Raw genomic sequence first — 13,702 nt, forward strand, 5'->3', positions numbered from 1 at the left:
GCTGCAGTCCCACCACTGCCACACCGCTCTCCCCTCCCGCCTCGCTGGCCCACTCCTCTCCTCCGTGAGCTGCTGGGTCCGGGGCCGTCTCCTCCCCAGGCTATTCCCAGCCGCAGCACCGGGTCTGGCAGCGCCGGCGCCAACAGCAATACCTGCCCTGCGGCAGGGATCTACCTTCATCAGCGCCGTCTCGCCGTTGCTCTGCTGGACATTCACGAAAGCTCCCGCTTCCAAAAGGATGGCCACTGTGGTTAGAAAGTTCTATAAAAAAAGAAAAAAAGTGATCTGACATCAAAAATTCTTTAAAAGACTTTTTTTATATGTGTTGAAATTTTTATTCATCAGGAAAAATACTCAGCAGACTCTACTGCAAGCGGGCAGCCGGCCTGCGCCTGGGGCTGGACCTGCCCCGGGCACCTGTGCGCGGCTGCCTGAAGCGGGACCCAGGCCTTGTACAGGAGAACCTCTGCATGTAAGTCCTTCCAAGGACGATACATGGGGACATTTAAATCCAATTATTAACCAAAAGGAATACTTCATTTCAGTTGGAAAAGACTTTTAACATTATCTAAGACTAAAATCAATATTAGAATTTTAATCAGAGTACTTTATTTTTTTCAAGACACAGTTTCACTCTGTTGCCCGGGCTGGAGTGCAGTGGCATCATCACAGCTCACTGCAGCCTCCAACTCTTGGGCTCAAGTGATCCTCCTGCCTCAGCCTCCCGAGTAGCTGGGACTACAGGCATATGCCACCACACCTGGCTAATTTTTCTATTTTTGGTATAGACAGGGGTCTTGGTCTTGCTCAGGCTGGTCTCGAACTCCTGACCTCAAGCAATCCTCCCGCCTCGGCCTCCCAGAGTGCTAGGGTAACAGGTGTGGGCTGCCATGCCCGGCCTAATCAGAGTGCTTTAATTCAACATAAATTACTCCCAACGAGATAAATCATTATTTTGAAAATTTGATTACAAAGTACTACTGATGATTAAAAAATCTATTCATTAGAAGTCACAAATCAACTGAAACATGAAGTAACAAAGTTACGTGACCGTATGGCTGCTACATCGCACTACAGAGGCAGACTCTTAGTCCACCGGCAGGAATTCCCACCAAAACCCTCACACCGACCTTCTCAGCAGCGTGAATAAGGGCAGTGGTCCCGTTCTTCTGCCGGCCGTTCACTTTGGCACCTTTAGTGATGAGGAGTCGCAGGAGGTCATCCTGTCCTCCTGCCGCAGCGAGCATCACCAGTGTCATCCCGCTGGCATCCTGTGTTGGTTTTGTGAAATAAAAAAATTGTTCATCTTTAACCAGAACAATTCGAGAGCCATGTCTTTTCACCTAACATGTTTCAATGTGAAGTCACTAAATCGCGTTGATTTAAGCATCTTAGGTCTTTCACTAAAATATCCTAAAAATCAGAAACTGTAACTTTAGATTTTTTTTTCACATATAACTGTTACCATAAAATTGTACAACTTTCCTATACAGGCATACCTTGTTTCATTGCACTTTGCTTTACTGCATTTCAGAGATTCTGCATTTTTACACACTGAAGGTTTGTAGTAACCTTTCACTGAGCAAGTCTGTTGGCACCGTTTCTCCGACGGCATGTGCCCACTTCCTGTCTCCATGCCAGCATGTCTTAGCAGTATTTTTTAATGAAGGCATGTACATTGTTTTTTCAGACATAATGCTACTGCACATTTAATAAGGTCTGTAGTGTTGTATCAACCTAATTTTGTATTCACTGGGAAACCAAAAACTTTGTGTTTGCTTTACCAGACTTGCTTTACTGCAGGGGTCTGGAACCGACCAGCAATATCTCTGAGGAATGCCTGTATTAAATCCTAATGGCACATCAACAGTTTGCATGATAGAAAATGATCAGTGGATTATTTGGGGGCAGATGGTTCTCTACCTAGAAAATCCAAAGACAGTAACTTAAAAATTAAGAGTAAGAGAATTTCATTAATTGACTGGACACACACATACATACACACGCACAGAGATATCAGTAGCTTCAACATCTATAAGCAGCAGTTAGAAAACAAACTCTGAGTGAAAAAGGACTCTAATGACCATAGTAAGGTAACAAAACATTACAAAACTTGTAGAAATATATCTAAAAGAAATGTGCAAGACTACCACAAAGGAAATGATCCACAGAACTTTGCTTAAGGGCAAAGAATAGGCTGAATGGGGGGTGGGACGGTGGGCTGTAACCCTAGCACTCTGGGAGGCCGAGGCGGGAGAACTGCTTGAGCTCAGGAGTTCGAGACCAGCCTGAGCAAGAGCAAACCCATCTCTACCAAAAATAGAAAAATTAGCCAGCTGTGGTGGCGCATGCCTGTAGTCCCAGCTACTCAGGAGGCTGAGGCAAAAGGATCACTTTAGCCCAGGGAGTTGAAGGTTAGAGTGAGCTACAATGACACCACTGCACTCTAGCTGGAGCGACAGAGTGAGACTGTCTCAAAAAAAAAAAAAGAGCTGAATGAATGTATAGAGTTATCATGTTCCTAGATGGAAGAGACTCAAATGTAAATAAAAGTGTCAATGCTCAAATTAATCTATATATTTCATGCAATTTTAATCAAAACCCCAATAAATTTTTTGAACTATAATCCCAAAGGATTAAACCTAAAAAATCCACAACCAAAGGAGAAAATAGAAAAATCTTCTAAGCAGTACAAGAACCAAAACACAAAACTTAAAAACCAGAAGGATTAATGTGCTTCCATATAAAAAAACCCACATACATCAAGATGAATAATCCCCAGCAACAACAGAAAGATGGGCAATTGCTACAAATGGGCAACTATCAAAGAACACAACAGGCCACATGAGAATGGGAGTCATTTTACACTCCTCAAAGTCGCAGAAGGAAGATCATAGACAAAACCAGCCAGCTCATAACCAAACCAAATGGTCATCTGGGAGGAGTCTGGAATTACAGGGACTATAACTGCACATTTACAGAGTTCTACATTTGAATTTTGCACAGTGACCACATATTACCTTTATAAAATAAATGAAAAATCAAATTGAATTCTTTTAAAAGAGCTACTTTCCAACTTCTTTTCATGAGATTTTTTTCAAAAACATATTACCTCTTGGTCCAGGTTATATTCTTCATTTGAATTAAGTGCAACCTTTACAGTAACATAATCCCCATTTTTCACAGCATCCCTCAACAAATCTAAAATGAAGAAAGACAAATTAGGCTGTATGTATACATTTGTGAAAGGGATTTCTACAATTCCAAAACTACTCACTACTTGGAATTGCATCAGCTGTAGCAAAATTCTCATCTTCCCCATCAAGATGCTTTTGAAAATCTTCTAATTTCATCCATTCCAACTGCAAGTCCATGCCCAAACTCAAAATATGTTGCCGGCCATCTGGAACACACAAAAGCCTTATTAACAGACATTTTTCTCAAGTATAAAAAAACCACAATACTATTTACTTAAGTTGTAGTGTCTTAACCAATACCTTATGCATACTTTTTTTTTTTTCCAAAAGAGATAGGGTCTCGACCGGGCGCGGTGGCTCACGCCTGTAATCCTAGCACTCTGGGAGGCCGAGGCGGGTAGATCGTTTGAGCTCAGGAGTTCGAGACCAGCCTGAGCAAGAGCGAGATCCCGTCTCTACTAAACATAGAAAAAAATTATAGAGACAGCTAAAAATATATATAGAAAAATTAGCCGGGCATGGTGTTGCATGCCTGTAGTCCCAGCTATTCGGGAGGCTGAGGCATGAGGATTGCCTGAGCCCAGGAGTCTGAGGTTGCTGTGAGCAAGGCTGACGTCACGGCACTCTAGCCTGGGCAACAAAGTGAAACTCTGTCTCAAAAAAAAGAGATAGGGCCTCACTCTTTGCCCAGAGTGGAATGCAGTGGCTGGACCATAGCTTACTACAGCCCCGAATTCCTGGGCTCAAGGGATCCTCCTGCCTCAGACTTGTGAGTAGCTGGGATTACAGGTATGTACCACTAGACCCAGCTAAATGTTTTAGTTTCTTTTTTTTTTTTTGAGACGGGGTCTTGCTATGTTGCCCAGGCTGGTCTCAAACTCGTAGCCTCAAGCAATCTTCCCGTCTCAGCCTCCTCAGTCACCGGGATTACAGGTGTGAGCCACCATGCTCACTTTTAACATAAGTCATTAAGTCTTTTCTTTAATTGATAAAATTCCTCATTTCTTTGGGAAGTAATACAAACTATCCACATTTAAATACCATGGTGCTCCAAAGGTAACCTGTAACTGAAAAATAGTGAAAGATGAATTTTAAGTGCAGGACTGAGTAGCTCAAGGAAGCAGAAACCACAGGATTCAGTAAGAAGAAAGGTGAGTAATTCTACGTGACTTCTTTCTGTGGCCATTCTTCTTGGATATACATTGCTGCCAACCATTTCCACAAGTAATGTAATTCCCAATGTGTGAAGGAGACCAGCATGTAAATGGAAGTCATCGTTCCAGACTCGCTGGAGCCCCTCCCTCCCGGAAGCCCCTGTTCCCACACCCCACTCACCAAGAAGCTCTGCTAGCCTCTTCCCTGGTCTGGGGACCCACAGGTGCAGTAACACTGGGGGTGGCCATGTCCTCTCACTCATTACCATTGCAATAAATCACTAAGACCTCAGCATCGTTCATGTGGGAGATCCAAAATGGCTCTATGCTATTTCTTTTTCTTAGAGACAGAGTCTCACTCTGTTGCCCAGGCTAGAATGCTGTGGTGTCAGCCTAGCTCACAGCAACCTCAAACTCCTGGGCTCGAGCAATCCTCCTGCCTCAGCCTCCCGAGTAGCTGGGACTACATGCATGTGCCAACCATGCCCGGCTAATCTTTTCTATGTATATTTTTAGTTGTCCAGATAATTTCTTTCTATTTTTAGTAGAGACGGGGTCTCGCTCTTGCTCAGGCTGGTCTCGAACTCCTGACCTCAAGCGATCCTCCTGCCTTGGCCTCCCAGAGTGCTAGGATTATAGGTGTGAGCCACTGCGCCTGGCCGGCTCTATGGTATTTCAAAAAATAAAAGCCAGAAACATTTGATGGTAAGAGTTAAAGGATTTTCACATAAAACCAATTCTTCAAGCTACACAGATGATGTTAGGCAGATAACCTTGTCATGGAAATGAAGTTTGTAAAAGATATACAATAAATGAAGTAACTTTTTTCCAAAGCCCTCAACTCAAATACCTCTCTTTGCTAACTCTGAGAGCTGATGTCATAGGGAAAAAAGCGTAGCCCTTGAGCTGCCACTCTGGCCCAGCTGTGTGCAATCTGTAATCATGTATCTTTTATCATTTAAAATATTGTTTAAGCCTTCATTCTTTTTTTCCCTCAACCGTGTCACGGGCTTGTCTGTTTTATCAGTCTTTTCAAGAACCAACTTCTGCCATTACTGATGTTCCTACTATATCTATTCTTCATTGCTTGGCCTCCAATAGCAGTGCTGCTAACCAGCATCTGCCCTCTGGGCAACCGACTTCCTCCTCCTCCTCCTCCTCACCCTCTGTTCTTAGAAATTATCCCAATTTCCTGCAAACTCAGCAATGCATCCAAAAGCACATTTTACCTACGTATCTAGGATTTAGTTGTTTTGCAGTAAAAGGGTCTGCCAGACCAGCCTGTCATATACTTTCAATTTAAAAAATTCTCTTAAACTATTCCTCAAGATTCATAAATTATACAAAGTTTTATCAGAGTAATCTCTTATCTATTTAGTCCTAGTTATGAACATACATGTTTACTGTTTTCACTCATCCCCATAGCTGTTGTCCTCCGTATTCTATACAAGATCCTCCCCTTCTTCTCAACCAATCCGTGTCCCTAGGACAGCATTTATCATATATCTTTAGTGTTATTTACTGCAAAATTGTAAGGGCAGAATACAAGTAAGTCTCTGAGGCAACACTATAGGAGACAAGGTGTTTAAAAAAAATAAAGAAAGAAAAGAAAAAAATAAGGAATACAAGTAAGTTTGTATTTGATAATTTTCTGAAAGAAATCCAAGAAGATATACAATCAGGCCACCAGGCAAGAGCAGGTAAGGTAGAAAATCAGAAATCTTTATAATTTCTAAATGTGCTGAGACATTCATTATAGGAACTCAGAAAAAGTGGTTTGACCCATTTAGAAGTCACAGAATGACCCAAGTCTTCAATATGCAGGCAATCACATAAAATCTTCTACTCCATTATTTCTGATCAAGATCAGAATTACAGTGAAGAGCAGACTGAAATACTATGGTGCAATACCCTGAAAAAATTCTGCAAAGTGATTCCAAACAAACCCACCCGCATTCTCATCCATTTGGTACAGACTGTCCAAAACCTCCTGGTCACCTTCTGCAGCAATGTATGCCCAAGTATCCGTTTCGTCTCTTGTACTTCTCCTTTCTTTAAGTAACTCCTTGCTTTCCTTGGTTTTGTGATCTTCTGTGGTTTTGCAGTCCAGTGGTATTTCTTCTCGTTTCCGGTTACTATCAGGAACATCATTTTTTTCTTCTGGAGTTAATTTAAATAAGTCAAATGCATTTCTGATTTCCTTAAGTGCTAGTGAAAAAATTAAAATTGATGGTAAGTATGAGTCACAAATGTCTGTTGTAATTGAAAGAAAATCTAGGTTAATGTTTAAAAAAACAGATATTTTCTTTATTTTCACTAACATCTGCCTTGGTCATAAAGCACAGTCAGATTTACTATCGAAGCCACAATCATTTCCACTGATCTTTCTGTTGGCTGCTCCGTATCTACAGAGGACATCCCGAGTGAACGGCTAGGGGCAGTGTTCTGACCCACTCGCCTCCAGGTGTGACTGCGGCTCAATGACAGCAGCGAGCCTCAGAGCGACCCTGCTCACACTGTCACCTCTCCTACCGCTAAAGGCACCGGACTATCTCCAGCTGGATCTCCAAGCCTGTGGCAAAACAGTTTCTGCTGGTGAGCGGGGCCACGGCAGGCTGCAGGCCATGCACCCAGGAAAACTGGACGTGACGTGACCAGCTTTCAACTCAAGATAAAAGTGGGAAGAAAACTGGCAAAGCTCCAGACCTGAGAAGTAACCCTAAAAAGAAGAGAACAAAATTAGGAAGAACTCCCATAACCACTGGGTACGACAGGAGACAGGCCAGTCACTTCATGTGCGACCCACTGAAACAGCCGCTGCTCCTTCCTAGTTTCACTTACCTGCTGCTACGCTGAGCCTCAGCCTGGGCGTACAGCAAAATCCACTTTTTATACTACTTCAGTTACACGTAGCTTTGGAGAAAACGCAGAGAAAATTACCCATCTCTTATCCTAGAATCACTGCTTCCAAGAAAACATGTGTTCCAAGGAGTTTTGGTACATAAACTAAAATACTTACCTGCTAGGGCTTATTCAAACACATTAGTGGTGATTTTTTCCTTTACAAAGTACTTGTCCCAGTATTGATATGTATTATGGAAACCCAATTATGATATATCTTGAAGTAATGCAAAATGTGTATTCGGTATTACGTTTATACAAATGAGAGTTAAATATTGAATATATTAGGTTATTGAATATGAAATGTCCAATTTCAAATTAAAAGTTTAATTTATCTCAAACAAGAAGCAGTACAGTTAATCAGAATATGCACCTAAACTGTCAACAGAGTTTTGCCATCTTAACGGTAGCTTGTTTATGCCAGCAACAAAGAAACCTGGAGAGCAAGTGGCAATGAAATTGAGAAAGGCGTTTTCCACAGCTTATTGAGAATTGAATATTTTTCCTTGTAAGTGGTTGAAAGCCTGGAAGAAGTGGTAGTCAGTTGGTGCAAGACAGGTGAATACGGGAGAAGACAGAGAGTTTCCCAGTCCAGCTTCTGTAGTTTGAGCAGCATTGTTTGTGCGACTTGTGGTCAAGCATTGTTACAAGAGGACTGGCCTGTCTCTACTGACCAATTGCTTAATCGCAAACATCCTCATCATTTTGTCAAATTGGTTGCAGTAGACATCCGAATGGACTGACCAGGTTTCATGAAGCTGTAGTGGCTAATACCAGCGCTGGACCACCAAACACACAGCATTAGCTTTTTTTGATGAATATTTGGTTTTGGATTGTGTTTCAACACTTCATCTTTATCCACCCATGTGCTGAATCCTTGCAATTGTCAAAAAGAATCCATTTTTCATCACATGTAACAATATGGTGTGGAGACGGTTCTCCTTATGACGTGACAGCAGAGAAAGGCAAGCTGGGACGATTTCTCTTCTGATGCTCGTTTAATTCTTGCGGAACCATCTATCCAGCTTCTTTGCCTTGCCCATGTGTTTCAAATGATCCAATGTTGTCAGAATAGTAATGTCAAACCTTGCTGCCAATTCAAGCAAAGGTTGAGATGGATTCACTTCCACTACAGCTTTCAGCTCATCATTATACATCTTGGTCTCAGGTTGTCCAAATGGCTCATTTTCAAGATTAAAATCACCAGAATGAACCTTCTCAAACCATCTAAATACTGTGTGTTCATTAGCCACATCCTTCCCAACACTTTGTTGATGTTTTGAGGTGTCTGCACAGCACTGGTTCCACGACAGAACTCATATTCGAAAATATCACAAATTTTTGACTTATCCATGGTTTCACAAAAATTGCTCTAACAAAAAACTTGAAAGATAATCACAAGCCAAACCATGTGTATGAAAGACTGAGAATGTACTTTCACAATAAAAATAAAACAAGACGTGTGAAAGTGAAATGTCAAAGATACCATCAAAGTAAATTGGACATTTCATACTTAATAACCTAATACTTAAAAAAAAGCTGTTTTATTTAGCATCCACTATAAAGGACACATTGATTTTTCAGCCACAACTAATTTCTTCTATTGGTAACTCTAACCTACTCCCTCACAATACTGAAAAGGAGGAAAAACAAAGTGAACAGAAAGAAAAAATTATATAAATTGTTATATAATAAACTTAGGTATATGGTTAATCAAAAATAGCATGCAACTCTAAATTTCCCAGTCAATGAAATTTTCTATAACATTCCATGTTAGAAATGCAAATGCTTTCATACTCAATTAAGTTCTTTGTAGGAGGATGGCGGTGCAAATGTAACATGTTTGTATTTATACTCACTCTTTAATCCCCTCGGCTCTTTTCGGCCTTTTTCTTCCTTGTCTGAATCATGCCTTTTCTGGTATTTTTCTTTGGGTTCATTTTTTTTGGTCTCTTTCTCCTGAGGAAAACAAACATATAAAACCCAAAACAAGAATGGATAAAGAGCTAACACTGTATATTTGAAAACTGGAAAATATAGGTTCCTCACTTCAGTGACTGCCTTTGTATGCTGCATGTAACTGATCATTAAATCCTTTTCACATAAACTGCCTCCTTAATCAACCATATAATAATTTATAAAATATCAAATTCAAAACCTAACACCGGTTTACCTATTCAAAATTTTATTATTAAAAATAACATACTATAAATTCCCAAAAACATTTCACCTGCAGTCTTATTAAACAAGCATGACTATTTTTATTTCTCCATGTTCCTCTGATTCTTGTACCTCTGCATGGATTTTTTAAAAATCCATTTTTCTTCACATAGATATTTTTACATAATTATGTTAATATGTATGTAGGGTTTTCTTCTCCACATTTTCTAAACTTTTCTGTTTTTGCTACACTGACCTCAGTGCTATACTGACCTCAAAATCAGTATTTCAATGGCTGTAACAGTCGCTCAGTTGGTACACCAACATTTTCTTAACCATTTCCCCCACAGCTAGAAAGTCACACTGCTATCAGTTTTTCACTAATGAAAATAACTGTCATAAATAACTTTGTTTGTATACACAGCTTTTTCCCCCTTTGAAAATGATTTACTTAAGATAAATTCCCAAAACTGGGAATAGTGAATAAAAAGAAAATTACCTTTTGCATAGCCCTTGATAAACACTGCATATGTAAACACTTGCATAATTTGGAAAATATTTCCATTTTGAAAAACCATATAATAATTTTTATAATGGGACAAATTCTCTACTAAATATATTTTTGTAAGAATTAAAAGATTTATAATGTTAATGCACTCTGTGTACTACTATTTAAGTAAACAGTGGTATATTCTTAACGTAACGGGGGAAAATACCAAGTAGGATATGAAAAGCTAACAAAGTAAGCTCATGAAGCTGTAACCCTGACTACACAATGCTACATCTCAGTACCTCTAAAAAGAAATCCTTACTTCTGTTCACACGTTAGTCCTCGATTTTCTAGCTGTAGTTAATCTAGGAGAAAATAAGTCAGACCAAGAGATAAACTTGGTGGGGGTGGTGTCCAACAGCTGGAGGATCTTCAGCACTTAAAACTGCCCATAGTTGTCACACTATTCCATAACTAGCTGATGATGGAAACACTTTTTACAGTTTATCTGTCTCATTATTTGTGAAACTTCCTGACCACTCACAAGGGCACTAGTCTGCTCGGGTATTTCTGTAATCTGCAAGGTTATCTCTCCGCCCGCTGGTAACTCCTCAGCCCTTACCTCCTCCGTCGTCGGGTCAGTGGACCTGAGGCCTCGCTCTTCCCCACCCAACCTCAAACCCTTTTGCTTCTGGGCAGAGGCAGGCGTCAGCTTTTCTAACTCAGTGGTACTTTTGCCTTTATCTTGATTCTTCTGCTTTTTGGGCACAGTTTTCTTCTCTAAGAAAGCATTCCTGTTTTCTAGCTTCCTGTTCTCTTTGGGTTCCTCAGCCTTTCTCAGGGTTTTTTTTTTCCTCTTGGCCTTGACATCAGCATCCTCGTCAGCACTCCCAACGCTGTCCAGCTGTTTATCAGGAGGTTGGTCCTGCCCTGCATCCTGCCCTGCTCTATCTTTTGCACTTTTAATGTTTTGTTTCTCTTCTCTATTGTCAGAATGTAAATCTTCACTGTCTTGCTCCTGCAACGGGGAATCATTAAGTGCACTTGATTCAAATTCCACCTGAGATTCAACACATTTCTCTTTCTTTGTTTTTCTGTTTTCTTTGGGATCTTCTCTTATTTTAATCTTTAAATCTCTTGTTTCACCTTTTTTAACTTTCTTTACTTCTTTAGTTTCTTTTATTTCATCTTTTTTGGGCTTTTTGGACTCCTTTAATTCTTCTTTGGCTTCCAAAATCCTTTTCTTTGTCCTTAAATCAAAGACTAAACTTTCCGAGGGGCTCTCCAGGTCTGGTTTGGATTTATCTCTCAGTTTCCCAGTCTTTACTTTTTTCTTTTTCAGATCATCTGGGCTTTTCTCTTCTCTATACCTTAATTTTTTCTTTTTCTTCCTCGGGGAAGTATCTTCTTTGGTCTCACTTTGCTGATCACTATCGGAGTTTGCCTCAAATATATCATTATTTAAGGATAGTCTCTACAAAATACAAAAAAAGTTAAAAAATACTCGTTAACATAAAAATTAAGGGCTTTGAAAAGTAGTACCAATGAAATCTGGTAGAAGTGTTCTTTTCCCAAACAGAATCTCAACTCCTTAAACTTACTTACCTAAACTGAAGTTACATACTACTTCTTATATATTTGATTTAGCACACAGGTCCTGCTGGTGATGATGAACATCAATTTTTAAAAGCTGACACAGACAGAGGGACAAAAAGCTCTAGTGCTGCTAAAGGCCCCAAACAGAAGCAGGAGTGAACAATAACAGTCTCATAGTGGGTTATAAATAATAGTGGGTTAAGCAGGCGCGGTAGCTCACGCCTGTAATCCTAGTACTCTGGGAGGCCGAGGCAGGAAGATAGCCTGAGCTCAGGAGTTTGAGACCACCCTGAGCAAGAGCAAGACCCTATCGCTACAAAAAATCAAAAAATTAGCCAGGTGTGGTGGCACACACCTGTAGCTCCAGTTACTTGGGAGGCTGAGGCAGGAGGATCACTTGAGCCCAGGAGTTTGAGGTTGCAGTGAGCTATGATGATGTCACAGCACCCTAAAAGAGGGGCAACTCTGTCTCAAAAAAAAAAAAAAAAAAAAAAAAAGACAAATCCATGAAGGAAAACCCAGAAATCAAATTTGTGCATTAGTTTCATATTACCCAACTGCAGCCTACCATCGCAATCTTTTTCCAAACCGCTCATGATAGAGGTCTGACTTATCTGAGTCCCTCTGATTTCTTCACTCTCGCCTACTATCAGGAAGAGCTACTAAAAAGCAATAAAATAGCTAAAAATTGAAGTCCAAATAGAAAAGAAAAACAAGACCCGGAAAATCTGCCTGTGAATAATCTGAAATGGACTAAGATTTATAACCGTATAAAGTGATCTAAGAATTATTTTATTTTAACTAGCAGAAAAAGCAGACATAAAACATAGGCTAATAATGGAGATTAAACATAAAATATACAAAAACAAGTTGCTCACAACTTGGACAAACAAGTTTTGACATGTCTTTTTTCCTACTTTCATCTCACTCTTAACTTAAAGGAAAATGCCAATATTCACATCCAAACTATGCTTGTTTGTCAAATGCAATCATAGGTTGCATACAGAAAGAAGAATTCAGCAAAAATCACTGAAAGCAATTCTGTAAGAATCAACTGGCTACATGGAATTTATACTAAGGAATATTGTATATTTTGTTATTCGTAAATTATTTACAACACATACTTTAAAACAGTAACATTTATAATAAACTACGTACATGAAAAAAAAAAACAAAAAAAACCAAATGTGAGTCAAAACACGATACCTGAATGTCCTTCTTAATTGCTCTGGCTCTGTTCTCCGCAACTTTCTTCCTAAAATCAAGAAGCACCTCTTTACAGTCCTCCAAATGAATCTCAGGCTCCCAGGTATCATCTTCTGACGTATACCCTTTCCAGCGGACTTTGTAAAGCACTTTACCCTGTGCCATAAATTTTAAAAAGGTAAATAAAGGACATTACTGACTTGATTAAATTTCCCAAAACACAAAACTGCTGAGAAGATATGAAAGAACTTTAAAACAAGTGGCTTAAGAAAAACACCATCGCTGATCTACAAACAATGTGTGTAATATTTGAAAAGCAATGAAAATAGGAAGAACCAAATCATCCAAAGATATTGATAACAATTTGATCTATTTTCCTTCACCTATTGCATTTATTAACATATATACAGTATGTTTTTTAAAACACTGGGATAGACCAGGCATGGTGGCTCATGCCTGTAATCCCAATACTTTGGGAGGCGCCAAGGCAGGAGGATCACTTGAGGCCAGGAGTTCAAGCCCTGCCTGAGCAACACAGCAAGACCCCACCCCATCCCCACCCCGTCTCTATGAGAAATAGAAGAATTAGCCAGGTATGGTGATGCGCACCTGTCGTCTCAGCTACTTGGGAGGCTGAAGCAGGATTGTTTGAGCCCAGGAATCTGAGGTTGCAGTGAGCCATGATCATGCCACTACAGTCTAGCCTGAGCAATAGAGCAATACCACCTCTTAAAAAAAAAGGAACTTTTGTACATCATAGGACATTACCAACAGAGTGAAAAGATAACCCACAAAATGAGAGAAAATATTTGTAAATCTTGTATCTGATAAGGGATTAGAATCCAGACTATACAAACAAGTATAACTCACAAACAATACAAGAAACCAATTCAAAAGTGGGTGAACGACTTGATTAGACATTTCTATGAAGAAGATATACAAATCGCTAACAAGCACATGAAAAGATTCTCAACATCATCAGTCCTTGGGGAAATGCA

At 39.9% G+C, this 13,702-nt stretch overlaps 1 protein-coding gene across 1 annotated transcript in view; it reads right to left on the minus strand.

The window, feature by feature from the left end:
- The window catches only part of MPHOSPH8 (M-phase phosphoprotein 8), a 33,723-nt gene that overhangs the window by 13,048 nt on the left and 6,973 nt on the right, over nucleotides 1-13,702 (minus strand). The window contains exons 2-9 of the mRNA XM_045567708.1: nucleotides 12,705-12,860; nucleotides 10,525-11,376; nucleotides 9,112-9,211; nucleotides 6,302-6,559; nucleotides 3,278-3,403; nucleotides 3,113-3,201; nucleotides 1,131-1,271; nucleotides 175-261 (exon numbers count right to left, since the gene is read on the minus strand). Of these exons, the coding sequence (XP_045423664.1) occupies nucleotides 175-261; nucleotides 1,131-1,271; nucleotides 3,113-3,201; nucleotides 3,278-3,403; nucleotides 6,302-6,559; nucleotides 9,112-9,211; nucleotides 10,525-11,376; nucleotides 12,705-12,860 (1,809 nt within the window). The remainder of the gene's footprint in view (nucleotides 1-174; nucleotides 262-1,130; nucleotides 1,272-3,112; nucleotides 3,202-3,277; nucleotides 3,404-6,301; nucleotides 6,560-9,111; nucleotides 9,212-10,524; nucleotides 11,377-12,704; nucleotides 12,861-13,702) is intronic.

The sequence above is a fragment of the Lemur catta genome, chromosome 13 (genome assembly GCF_020740605.2).
Source record: "Lemur catta isolate mLemCat1 chromosome 13, mLemCat1.pri, whole genome shotgun sequence".
NCBI lineage: Eukaryota > Metazoa > Chordata > Mammalia > Primates > Lemuridae > Lemur > Lemur catta.